Source organism: Mesocricetus auratus, unplaced genomic scaffold (assembly GCF_017639785.1).
Source record: "Mesocricetus auratus isolate SY011 unplaced genomic scaffold, BCM_Maur_2.0 Super-Scaffold_100010, whole genome shotgun sequence".
Taxonomy (NCBI): Eukaryota; Metazoa; Chordata; class Mammalia; order Rodentia; family Cricetidae; genus Mesocricetus; species Mesocricetus auratus.
In genome coordinates, this window is record NW_024429194.1 from 6,026,922 (window position 1) to 6,040,156 (window position 13,235).

At 52.9% G+C, this 13,235-nt stretch overlaps 1 protein-coding gene across 4 annotated transcripts in view; it reads left to right on the forward strand.

Annotated features, from left to right (window-relative positions):
• The first annotated feature begins 622 nt into the window (after positions 1-622).
• Positions 623-13,235, forward strand: part of Mtcl1 (microtubule crosslinking factor 1) — a 111,084-nt gene continuing 98,471 nt past the window's right edge. For 2 of the 4 annotated variants that reach the window (XM_040752908.1, XM_040752910.1), the window contains exons 1-3: positions 625-1,753; positions 11,592-11,816; positions 12,995-13,153. In XM_040752908.1, coding sequence (XP_040608842.1) covers positions 725-1,753; positions 11,592-11,816; positions 12,995-13,153 — 1,413 coding nt within the window. In that variant the 5' untranslated portion in view covers positions 625-724. Of the gene's footprint in view, positions 1,754-11,591; positions 11,817-12,994; positions 13,154-13,235 lie in introns of all 4 variants that reach the window. The other 2 variants (XM_013122401.3, XM_040752911.1) reach the window with 2 other exon arrangements.

A 13,235-nucleotide genomic window follows, 5' to 3' on the forward strand; every position in this document is an offset into this window, starting at 1 on the left:
GAGGGCCCCGCCACCCCGCCCGCATCTTTAGTGTCCCCGAGTGGCCCGTGCTCTCCCTCGTCCCTCCCTTCATCCCGGCGTCCTCCCTCCCGAGCCAGCTCTGGGTGGGGTCCCCAGGGCATCCAAAGGCAAACAGGGGTCCTGGGCGACGAGGGCGCGTGGGCACCGGGGCTCTGCGTCCCCAGAGCTCCGGGCCCCGCCCTCCAGCCCGCCCCGCCCCTCCGCTCCCCTCCCCGGCCGGGTGGCAGGAGGCGGGGCGTGCGCGCCAGCTCGGGACGGAGGGGAACGCGCGTGCGGCTTCTCTCCGCCCCAGCCGCCGGGCAGAAGCCGTGGCCGCCGGTCGGTCCCCGCGGACTGGGAGTGGGCGGGGAGCGGGGCGCAGGAGCCCGGCGCGCGCCGCCCGACAAGTGTGTTTTTGTGTGTATGTGTGTGTGTGAGTGTGTGCGAGGCCGCCGCTGCCTGCGAGCTCTGAACGCACGGCGCAAGGGATGCGAGCGGCCGCGGAGGCGGCTGTGCCGGGAGAACCCGAGCGCCGTTGACCCGAGCGAGGGGAGAAAGTCCCCCGGGTCGGCCGAGTGAGGGGGAGGGGACGGCGGGAGCGCGGGGCGCACGCCGGGCGGGGCAGGGGGTCAGTGATGACCGGGCGCGCGGGGAGGCTGCACGCCGCCGCCGCCGCCCCGAGCCTCTGCCGCCTGAGCTGCGGATCGTGGCCGCCGCCCGGGCCATGGAGACGCTGAACGGCCCCGCGGGCGGCGGCGCCCAGGACACCAAGCCGCAGCCGGCCGGCCAGCATCACCGCCACCACCACCTGCACCCGCTGGCCGAGAGGAGGCGGCTGCACCGCGCGCCCTCGCCCGCCAGACCTCTCGTCAAGGATCTGCACACGCGGCCCGCCGCCGCCACCCCCTCTGCGGGCCGTGCCCCGACTCCCGCCGCTCCTCGCTCGCCCAGCCTCGCTGGCAAGGCGCCGCCGTCGCCCGGGCCCCCGGCCGCAGCCGGCCGCCTCTCCCGACGCAGCGGCGTCGTCCCCGGCGCGAAGGACAAGCCGCCGCTGGTCGCCGGAGCCAGGGCGGCGGGCGGCGCCAAGGCCACCCCGGGGACCAGGAGGGTGGCGCGCGCGGGGCCCGCGGAAGCACCGTCCCGGGTCGGGAGGCCGGCTGGGGCCGAGCCGCCGCCTGCCGTCGCGAAGGGCCGAAAAGCCAAGCGCAGCCCCGGGACGCCTCCAGCTCGCGCCGTCGGGCCCCCGGCTCCGGCCGTCCGGGTCCCCGCCGTGACCCTCTCTGTGACCTCGGTTGCCGGCTCGCGTATCAGCCACACGGACAGCAGCTCGGATCTCTCCGACTGCGCCTCCGAACCCTTGTCTGATGAGCAGCGCCTACTCCCCGCAGCCAGCAGCGATGCCGAGTCGGGTACCGGCTCCAGTGACCGGGAGCCCCTGCGTGGAGCACCCACCCAGAGCCCCGGAGCCCGCGGGCCACCACCGGGCAGCCCCGAGCCCCCCGCTCTGCTCACGGCGCCCCCTGTCGCTGGTGCCAGTCTCGGGGGCCGAAGCAGCCCAGGTGGGGCCCCCTCAGGGTCTCCGGGACCCGGTTCTCTGGAGGATGTTGGGGGACGAACGCCACCGGAGAGGACGATTCTCGGGACCCCCAGGGAGCCTACCATGGGCGAACAGCCCCGGCTCCTGTTGGTGGCTGAGGAGGAAGAGTTGCTGAGGGAGATAGAGGAGCTGCGTTCGGAGAATGACTACCTCAAGGTGAGCAGCCTCTGGGGTGGCAGGTGTCTCCAAGGCCGACCCCGGGTCCTCTGGCTGCCCCGAGGGCCTGCGAGACCGGTCTCCCGGGGGCCTCATTAACTCCTTACCCCTTATACTTTGCACCCCACTGCACCCAAAATCCACTAGGTTCTGGTAACTTAACCCCAAACCCGTGGGAGGACCTGTAGGTCTGGTTTTTAGCCCCCGGTCCTTACTGCGTGCCTTAGCTAACGCCTTTTGTGTTTCAGTAAGTAGTTCTCAATACATTGACCCCCGCACTGTCACCTGTTGAGGGTTATCTAGATGCCCGGCCGTGACCCTACATGTGCACTTGTGTGTGGTGTGGTTTCCAGGGGCCGGACTTCCCCGCAGGTCTTCCTGTGGGTTGGGAAAGAGCTGGGCCCCCGACTCGGTGTCCTCCAGGTCTTTAGGGGGTGGGTCCTTTTAGTGGCAGATTCAGACGAAGGGTCTTGAACCTTGTGGCCTGTGTTCAGGGACAGCGATGTTTTTGTGAGCAGCCCTTTGTAAGTGACCACACAAGTAGTCTTTCAGCACCTGTGTCAAGAAAGGACACACGGGCTCTTTCCAAGGAGCTGCAGCCTCCCACGCTCCGGGTGTTATCCAGTGGGGGCCATGGTCTTGTCTTGTTAGCATTGGGAAGGATAATCGGACTGGTCTCTCTAGGGCTGGCCTGTAGAATAGGGTTCAAACAACGTTGAGGGTGAGTTAAGGACAACTGTAGATGGTTGGACAAGAGAAAACAAAGGCGGATGGTAGTGAAAACGAACTAATTTGTTGTGACCCTTGGGGTCAGTACATAACCCCAGGAATATAAATCTATCCACTCTGTTAAGATCTTGTTCAATATCCTGCGCAGAGCCCGGCCGCCCCTGCCTTGAGCAGTGGGTTGTGCGATTGGTTTCCTTAGCAGGTGTTGAACCTGCCTGATTGAGGCTGGGGTGGAGGTTCAGGGGTTTGAGGTGATGGTGGTGAAACATTACGATTCAAACTGGAACGAGCGCCTCAACGGTGGGTCCTCCCCGAACCCAAATGGTTTGTCAGGAGTTACTCTTGAGTCCAGTAATTAGGTTATCGTATGTGTAGCAAGACAGGTGAAGCGAGAAGCACTTGGATGCTTCCGATAAAGCATTTACGCTTGCTCTTGGTCTTATGTAATAGGTAGCAGAGTGCATTTGTTTCAAAGGTGTGGACAGAGAAGGCGGCTGGGCTGTGTGTGGCTCTCAAGAAAGTAGCGCCCTGCAGATGCCCAGTGAAACACGGTCCAGCGGGGTGAGAGAGGAAGCCATGCGTTTGCAGCCCCCCCCCCCCCCCGCAGCAGGCTTAACCCACGGCCTATGTGACCTGAAGTGGTTCTGCCAGATCCAAACGGCTGGGCAAACAGAAAACGGAGTTTTCTTTAAAGAAGCTGTCACAGCATCCCTGACCTCAGAGCAGGCAACTTAGACACATTTCTAAGCTAATTCTTGGGCTAACCGATTCATTTTGCTTTGCCTGCTCACTCGATTTGGAACACGACTAGGTCCCCAGTGAGGGCACACGGCGGTCTGACCTCGGAGTCTGGCTTGTGTGCATTTGTCACTTCACTGGACCCTCACAACACGGATTGGGGTTTGCCAACATCCTCCACACCCCACCGCGCTAGGTGTAGAACTCGGGGCCCGAGCCAGCTAAGCAAGATCTGTGCTACTGTCCCAGTGCCCTCCAGACCCTGCTGCTGTAATGTCACAACTCCAGTTCCTCAGGCAGGATGCTAAACAGCAGACACTACGTCTCGAGAGCCCAGGGTTACCCTGCCAAAAAGTGGTGCTCTCTCCAGAGCCTGCATACCAGCTGCGCTTCCGCTTGCCAGCTAAGCTGGTGTATACCGTGCAGTGCCTCAGAGCTTTTTTGTTTGTTTGTTTTTAGCTTTCCTAGGGACCTCTGTTGTTTTCTTCTCAGGTGAAAGGCCCATAATGAGTATGTCTCTCTGGCCTGTGTTTGAAGGGCTACAAAAATTTCCACTGCTAAGGTTTGATTTGCAAGAAGTGCTGTGTTGCTGCTTCCCAGGGAAAAAGTGTCCTAGCCATCTGTGGAGTCCATCCTTCAGCCTTCCCTTGGACAGCAGGAGAAAGAATTGGTTAGACGGGGTCTGAGGGAGAGCAGGAGGCAGAACAATTGCCTGTGTGTGTCTGCCTCGTGTCTGCGGAGTCCTTCGGAAGGAAGCTTGTGTTATATATAGTAGTTCAATTTCCAACAGAGTAAATCAGTTTCCTGTCCTAATGGACTTTCCTATATGTCAGCGAGCCTGTCCCCTTGCGTAGAAATTGGTCGGACTGTATAGCAGTGACCTTGCAAGGCGCAGGCCATAGTCATTCCTTTTTTGTACCTAGAGTGTGTCTATTAAACACTTAACTTTGCCTTTTGCTTATTGATGCCACACTGAGGTGTCTTGCCCCCTCCTCCCCACCATGGTAGAGGAATGTGTTGCATCTTGCACAGAGCTCCTGAGACAGCATCTGCCTGCACTAGTGCTTTCCAATACGAAATTTTGTGCAGAGATTTTACGTCACTAGGTTCTGGATGGCTGTGACTACTCGATACGTCACATTAGTTTCTGAGCTGTGACCATGGCAGTGCAGGACTTGCAGAATTAACTGGGGTGTCTGGAATAAGAAAGTAAGGTCGACATTATTCTGGGAAATTGAAAGGGCGTCTGTTGGTTGAGGGCACTTTCTTCTGCCGTGAGGAGCATGTAGGGTCATCTCTGCCCTGTCTGAGGTAATTAGATGAGAAAAGCAGAATGCCCCAGTTCAGGTGGTTTGCCTTTTCATGGAAATACAAGCAGAAACACACTTGGGGGTGTCCTTTGACCTCTGACGAACTCACAGATAATATTCAGGAATTAAGGCCAATGCCTTTGGGTCTATTCTAGACAAACCCAGACAAGTTTCTTAACGCTGAGGACAGACTTCACAAAACGCTGGCTTGGTCCCTCCCTGCCTGCCTTGTTGCTTGAGTGCTCTGGGACAATCAGACAGGCAGGGCTGCTCATTGCCAACGTATTAATTATGCCCTCCATGTTTACGGGCTTTCCACCTGGTGATCACTGAGTTCATTGGTGGGGTTTTGAAAATGCTCTTCGCAGTCTTACTTTTTGCTGTGATGTGATCTGGACAGTGGAGTGCATCTGGACAGTGGGCACTCCACCCGGTGTCCTGCGTGGTGGCCCAGCGTTAGGATAGGAAGGGCTGTTTCTTTCTGCTCTGCTCTTGAGTTACTTTCTAAGAATCCCTATAACTTAAAAGAACACGAGGACAGACAACAGGCTTCCTGGGAGAGGAGTAACGTCTTAAGAGGTTTTAGGTTTTCAGGAGGTGACATGGATTGAACCCCTGTCATCTGTATGCTAAGCACAGAGAACACCCTGAGGTTTGGGACAGATGTCTTCGGGTGGACATGGTTCCATTTGGCTGGCTGGATGGCAGGTGCTCAGCGTGGCCCGAGGGCTGGGTGTTGGTGTAGGCAAGGACTAGCATCTCCGCCCCTCCTTCCTCTCCTTGTCCTCCCCTTCCCTCCCCATCCTATTTCTTCAGGGAGGTGTTAACATGGATAGTATTTATTCTGCTTCACATAGGCATTCTTTATTCAGCCATGAAAGAACCAATATGCTAATCTTAGGTGGCAAGATGTTGTGGTCCGGACAGTAGCCACTCAGCTGCTGGCTGGACTGTCCCCTTGGTAAACAATAGTGGCAGTCCCTGGGCCTGCTCAGCTACAGCTGGGCCTCTGCACAGAGCATTGCCATTGTCCCAAAGGAAACGAGGCGGGTTATTCCTAAATGACAAAAGACTGCAGTTTCTGCCCTGAGCTCCCAGAAGAGGAGACTATTGCAACAGTAGCTAAAGGCTGCTAGTGTTTCCACTGGGTCTGTATGCAAGGAGTTGTTAACGTAGGAATAGTTACTGATCTTTTCTTAAGTTCAGGTACACAGTGATAGATGGATTTCGTTGTGGCACTTTTACACATATATGCCATTAATCTTTGATTAAGGGAAATGAGATTTGAATATAATAGTGTGATCTAGAGTTTGGTTAATTATACCAAGAAATCCTGGATTTGGTTTTTATGGATAAAATTGTTTTACTCACCTGCACACATGACACCCAAGATGCTTCCAATTTGATGTCTGTCATAAGGCTGGATTCGTTATCTGTAGCAAAGGGGAACCATCAGACAGCTTCACACAACCTCAGGAATCTATTTTATATGAAATATTTTAAAAAATATAGCTAATGGGCAGGGAGGTGGCTTAGTGGGCCGTCACAGTTGTTGCCAAACCTGAGTTTGATGCCTGCCACCCACCTAGTAGAAGGAGAAAACCAGTTTCTGAAAGTTAATTCTCTTGACTGCCTCTCCTATGTCATGTGCACCCCTCCCCCAGGGTAAACACAATGCCATTTATTTTTTTTACAGGTCAAAATATGTCATAAAAATGTAGTTACAAACTAGAGTAGTTTTTTTTTCAGTGAGATAATGACCTAATACTTAAATATATCCAAACAATCTAATGCTAGAAACAAACTATTGATTGAGCACATTTTTTATCCCCCTTACAAATCCTGTGTGTAAAAGGCCATCAGGGGCTGGAGAGATGTCTCAGCGGTTAAGGGCATTTACTGCTCTTGCAGAGACCTGGGTTCTATCTCCAGCACCCACATGGTGCCCTCACCACAGCGCTTAAGGATCCGGTACCTTCTGTTCTCTGCACACTCATGGTTCACATAAATCCATGCAGGCACATACATGTAAGTAAGCAAGAAGCAACAGGAAATCTTAAAAAGAAATGAGGGAGTGGGAGACAGTGGCATTTCCCACTTCACTTACAATATCGAGATTATGTCTGCTTTGTTTGATATTTCTGAAAATTAAAAAAAAATGGCAGGCGTCTCTACTGTTCAGGAACACATTGTCTTCTGAAATTTAGCATGTCCTTCGTAAGTGAACCGAGTGTCGTGTTAGCTTGAACAATCCCAGTCCACCATGACCCAGTCCGAGTCATAGTGAGTACCTTTTGCGTTTCAGGAGCTGCTTACATAGTTAACAACTTGCCTCCCGGGTAACTAACGACTTCACTAGAAGATCCCTGGAGATGACAGCTTTCCAGGCCCTGGAAAGAGCTGAAGCGCCAGCCTCAGCTTACCTTTGAAACAGACAGGCCTGCAGTGGCAGGAAGACACTTGAACTGGGCTCCTGGCCTCCGAGATGAGGGCGTTTTCTCCAGTACCAGTTGCTCTAGAGGATGTGCACGGGTTGCCATCCACCCTCAGACTCTAAATGCCAGGCAACTTTTCTTCATTGACACGGATGTTGGGCTTTTAAAAAGTGCAATTGGAGGCTTGTTACTGTTTGCTTCTGCCCTGCCTGTAACAGCTAATTTGCTGTGTGTTTACTAGAAGCTGGGGTGTCTGTGGGAGCAGACAGCCATGTTTGTAGTCAACTTTCCCTTATTAGCTCTGAGACAGATTACAGGGCCTGGCCTCAGTTTGGTTTCTTTGTCTCTAAAAATGGAGGTTTATTTTAGGGTTAGCAAGGAGGGTAAGGTGCATACGTAATATAGGGTGCCTTCTGTTTCAGAAACTTACGTGAAATACGAGGCTATGGAAACGGGCTGAAAGGAAAACAATTCTGGTCTTTTCTCTAGTTTCCAGTGCTACTAATGTGGGTGGTTATTTGTGCCCAGAATAAAGTTATCTGTTTACATACGGCCTGTGGAGTGATTTGGAGGTATCAGCGTGAAAACCAGGACTCTCATCTGAAAGGGACTAAGAGAGTTCGTTCTGGAGCCCTTTGGAGTCACCATGGCCTGGGAGCACAGATTTAGGTTACTCCAAATCCCATGCTCCAACACGGAAGCAGTGTCACTGTTTTGTTTTATTTGTTTGTTTTTTCTTTTCTTTTTTTTTTTTGGTTTTGGTTTTTCGAGACAGGGTTTCTCTGTATTGTTTTGGAGGCTGTCCTGGAACTCGCTCTGTAGACCAGGCTGGCCTCGAACTCACAGAGATCCACCTGCCTCTGCCTCCCAAGTGCTGGGTCACTGGGTTTTTATAGTTCTATGGTGCAAAGAAAGTCATATGTAAGGCAACCTTAAACTGGTGGGCGCTCCAGAAAGGACGTGACAGCGACGGGGAAATCTCTGGGTGCATAGCTCCTGGACTGGTGGAAGCTGTTGCTCTGGGAAGTAAATAGCTTTTAGGGGGTTTTATTTATTATCACGAGGTGTTAGCTCAGATACACAGCGGGACAGGGCCTGGCTGTTCCAAAAGGCTACCACTAGCCCAAGAGAAAGTGATGAGCTTCTGAACCTGCAAAATCCTCATCTCCCCACAGCACTGAAATCCCAGCCTGTCCACCAGTCTCTGCAGACGCACACTCCTTCCAGGAGTTCTGTTCACAGCCAGACACAGCTTCTTCCCAGGGATTTTCAGTCACAGGGGTGAAGGTGCATCGAAAACTCTTTTTAGTTCGTCATGGCTGTTTACTCATCTCTTAGGCATAGCCAGCAGCAGGGTGGATGAGGCAACCCGATGTCCCGTGTGAAAACTAAGGACATTTCAATATCTGAGAACTGTATCTTCTTATGTAAACAGCATTTTAAGAGCAGAGCAGTTAAATCCCGGCACTCATGCCTTGGCCTTTTTGTTTTGTTTGAGACTGGATCTCACTATGTAGACCGGGGCTTCTCAGCCTTCCTAATGCTGTGACCCCTTAATATATATAGTTACTTCCTCATGTTGTGGTGACCCTCCCACCACCCATAAACTTATTTTCGTTGCTCCTTCATAGCTGTCATTTTGCTACCGTTATGTAAATATCTGTGTTTCCCAATGCCCTTAGGCAACCCTAAAGGGGTCATGAGCCACGGATTGAAAACCCCTGATAAAGACCGTGGCTCATGTACCTACTACCCCTGCCATCCTGAGTGCTGGGGTTAAAGGCAGGTGCCACCACACCCTGCAGAATAGTTTACATTTATAGTGATATTTTCTATGCTAGCATAAAATGGTCTGGAAGAGGGCGGGATTTTTACTTTTGAGCATTTAAAGGTTTCCGTGTGTGTAGAGGGGGGCGTTGTTTTTGTGGGTGCACCACACGTGTGTTGTTTCAGGCAGGCATACACATGCATATGTGTTCCTGTGAATGCCAGAGGCTGATAGCTGATCTTCACTTTATTATCACTATTTTGACAGAGTGTCTTACTGAACCCGGAACTCGCCGATTTGGTTAGATTAGCTGGCCAGCAAGCCACAGGAGGGGGTCCTGTTGATCAGGATAGTGGACTGCTGGGCAGGAAAGCTGCAAGCTGGGATTAGGGGGATGGGCTCCCACACTGGGGCTCTAAGACCTGGTGTGTAGAGCCGAGATGTACGAGAGCCTCTTCCTCCAGGCCTGCCCAGCGTATGTCCACGTGTTTACTTCACCTTTACCCAAGATAATCTGTCTTTTAGGATATTTCTTTCCGTCCAGGGGCTTGTCAGTCTGAGGTTCTAATGTGGGAAAACTAGTTCTTTATTGTAAGCAAATCCCCAGCCTCAAAAACAAATCAGGATTAGGGAAGGTGACCCTGGGAGAAACTGAATAGAGGGGAGAAGAGGGCGGGTGGGAGTTACCCGTTTTTTCAATACTTAATTGAGCAGAGTAAATAGGGAAAACCGAGCGCCTCTTACTCTGTAGGCATTTGAGTCAGCAGTTATTAGGCCCATTATGAACATTTCTGGAATGCTTTCCTCAATGTGTTCTTCCCAAATTGCTCTTTCTTGAAATATTTCCTATTCGGTAGAATATATGTTCTGCGTACCGCAGCTACATTTACACATTCACCGGTTTGCGGGGGAGCGTTCTTTGCTAGGGCCTTAAGATTGGAGCAGAGCAGCTTTGCCGTTGAGCTTACGTGGATTGGAGCAGAGCAGCTTTGCCGTTGAGCTTACGTGGCTCTGTGTCGGTGGCTCGGTCTTTCCTATGTGTTGATGATGTCCCCTGTGCTCATGTCACACGCGTCTTCTGAGAGCCCACTGTGCACCTTATGCTGCCTTGGGTAGGGGCCAGGGGACAAGGTCTCAGGCCGCCAAAGCTCACTTTTGGCGTAGGTTGAAAAACATGGGGGAAAAAAAAAGCACAAATAATACTAAATGGTGATCGGAGATGGGAGAAAAGAGAGAGACAGACAGACAGCCTGGGGCCGGTCAGAGGGCCCCATGTGCTTTACACACCGCGGGAGGGTATGGGTCCCCTTGGCCCCCATGGATCGAGGCAGGAACGTTTCTAGGAGGGCGAAAAGGCAGTTGAGGTATAAGTCTCCAAGAAGCCCTGAGGCCCAGTGTGGGAAGGGGCGCCCGGCAGGATTTTGAGAAAGGCAGGTCCCGGAGGCTTTGGTAGTGGACGGAGTCACCGAATTAACATACTAAAGGTTAACTCCACAGCTGCAGAAAAGGCTGAGGAAGGATATTTGGAGGCCTGCCGGGAAGCTTAGAGCCTTGGATGGGTTTGTGTATGTTTGGGGCTGAGGCCCAAAACCTGAATTAGGATTGGGATTTGGGAGCCTGTGGGGAGAGTCACCCACTGAGGTGATAATAATACTTCCAGGAGTGTGGGCTCTAGGGTGGGTGGGTGAGTGCGGGGGAGCTGGGAGCCAGAGGTGGAGCCTCAGATAAAGAAGTGGTTTTGTTTGCAATTCTAGAACCAAGCTCACCCCATTCCTTGGAAGCTAGAGTTCCTTGGGCTGAGGTTGGTTTTACAGACTGAGGGAAGAAAGCGGAAACAAAGAACAAAGAGCAGACTGGGTGTCTCGAGGCGTCTCTCCCTGCAAGGCAGGGCCAAGGAGACAGAAAGAACCTGAGGAAAATGGTGGTGTCCTTCTCGGGTTACCCTCCTCCCAATGAAGATGAAAGCATCAGGGAGTGTGTCACCGTGGCATTGAGACTGTCTGGCCTGTTTTGGGACATCCTGATTTTCTCCGAAGGTCACATAACAACACAGTTTTGTTTGGTGGCGTGGGAAACAGTATGACTTCATTTTGATATTCAGACTGATCTGTGTATGTGTCGGGGCCTAAGGTCAGACAGAGCTCGGCGTAGAACAGTGGACTCCCATCATTTTATGTAACATTTCTGCATTCAGGGAGTGCTCATCTTTTAGTAGCAATGGGTGGTATGGGAAATGCAGGATGGGATATGGGGGGGGGGACACGACTAAACCCTGTGTGTATTTGAAATCGTGGGAAATGTTTCTCGTTAGGTAGGATCACCGACTGCGCACATTGGTATCATAGGGTAGAATTTTGGAGACGTCTGCAGGCCAGCTGTAATTCCAGGGAAAATCGACAGTTATCCTACTAAACTTTTCCAGCGAAGGCGAAAGGTCTGTCTGGTTCGTCGCAGTACCTAAACCGTGCCGCTGGCTTGACCCCGAAGGGTTATTAGTTATTTGCAGAGCCGATTTCACCTGGGTATGTAAGGGAATCAAGGGAGCCAGGAAATGGTAGAAGCTGTGAGGAGTCATGGCGACTCGTATTTTGGATCCTCAGTTCAGTAGAACACTTGGTGACATCGTCATCTCACGTGAGAATTTCCAGTGGTCCCCCGGTGTTTTATGTGTCACGGCCCACGAGGTGATGGGTACGTGTGGTAGGCATTTGACATTTGGTGTGTTGGGTGGAGTGGGTGGGGCCGCCGGTGGATGGAGAGAGAGCTACATCCTTCTAGCTCGCTCCTGCTCCAGGGGGAGGGGGGTGTAGGGGTTGGGGAGGGTCTGGCTCACGTGCGGTGTCTGGATGGATTCCTAGGATGAGCTGGATGAGCTCCGTGCAGAGATGGAAGAGATGAGAGACAGCTATCTGGAAGAGGACGGTTACCAGCTGCAGGAGCTCCGGAGAGAGCTGGACAGGGCCAACAAGAACTGTAGGGTCCTGCAGTACCGACTCAGGAAGGCGGAGCAGAAAAGCCTGAAGGTGGCGGAAACGGGTCAGGTGGACGGGGAGCTCATCAGGAGCCTGGAGCAGGACTTGAAGGTGAGTGAGCTCACGCCAGCGGTGGCGGCGTCCCCATTCCTAGGAATCTGAGGTGGCCGCTCCACACGCCCACCCACCCACCCAAGATGTCCTGCCTACTGCTCTCGCGGAGGACCTGGATTCGAATCCCAGTATCCACATGGTGGTTCACAAACACCTGTGATTCCGGGCCCTCTTCTGGTCTCAGTGGGCATCAGGGATTTACGTGGCAGACAGACACGTATAGGCAGACACCGCTACACGTAAAACAAAAGTAAATTTCGTTCATTTATTTGGTTTATTGAGACAGGGTTTCTCTGTGTAACAGATCAGGCTGGCTTGAATTCACAGAGATCCACCTGCCTCTGCCTCCCCAGACGAGCGCCAGGCGGTTTTAGGTTTATTATTGATTTGTTTGACGGGAAACACATGGGTACAAGGAGAATTGGTGTTATTGCTGATACTCCATGAGGAGACAGCCTCATCCAGGGGTGGGTTTGTCGTTATAGAAGCCACGTTCGCCTTTATAATGTAGTTTCGTTTTTGAAATCATACATTGAATATCTACGCTGCGTAGACACATCTGAGAGAGGGACTCCCAGTTGAGAAAATGCCTCCATAAGGCCGGCCTGTAAGCAAGTCTGTTGGACCTTTTCTTGAGTGATGACAAGCGAGGGTCCAGCCCATTGCTGGTGGTGTCACCTTTGGGCAGGTAGGTGGTCCTGGATGATAGAAGAAAGCAGGCGAGCTAGCCGTGGGGAGCAAGCCAGTGGGCAGCTCCCTCCATGGCCCCTGCATCAGCTCCCACCTCCGGCTTCCTGCCTTGAGTTCCGCCCTGTGATGTGGAACCGTGAGTGAAATAAGCCCTCCCTCCCCAAGCTGCTTTTGGCCACAGTGTTTTCTCACAGCAACAGGAACGCTAAGGCTGTATTCATTATTCCAAGTTCGTGCCTGAAGGGGGTTCCGATTTGAGAGCATATCAGGTGTTCCATTTTTGGATCAGGGGACGCTCAACATGCAGAACTTCTTCCATTTATATATATATATATAGAAGTCTGTCGCATATTTCCTGAATTCTTTGCTGAAGTCGTAAGCTGAGGATCCTCCCTCTGGGGCTGTGGGGATATTCCCTTAGCTTCCCCGTCCCCCGCCCCCCCAGACTTCATATCCCGATGGTTACCCCCGAATGTCCAATGCAGGTAGCCAAAGATGTGTCCGTCAGATTGCACCACGAACTGGAAACCGTGGAGGAGAAGCGTGCGAGAGCTGAGGACGACAATGAGACTCTCCGGCAGCAGATGATCGAGGTGGAGATATCCAGACAGGCCCTCCAGAACGAGCTGGAGAAACTCAAAGAGGTACTGGGGAGGCATGGGAGCAGCACGTGGATTTGCTAGGAATTAGCACTTTTGTGTACACACACACACACACACACACACA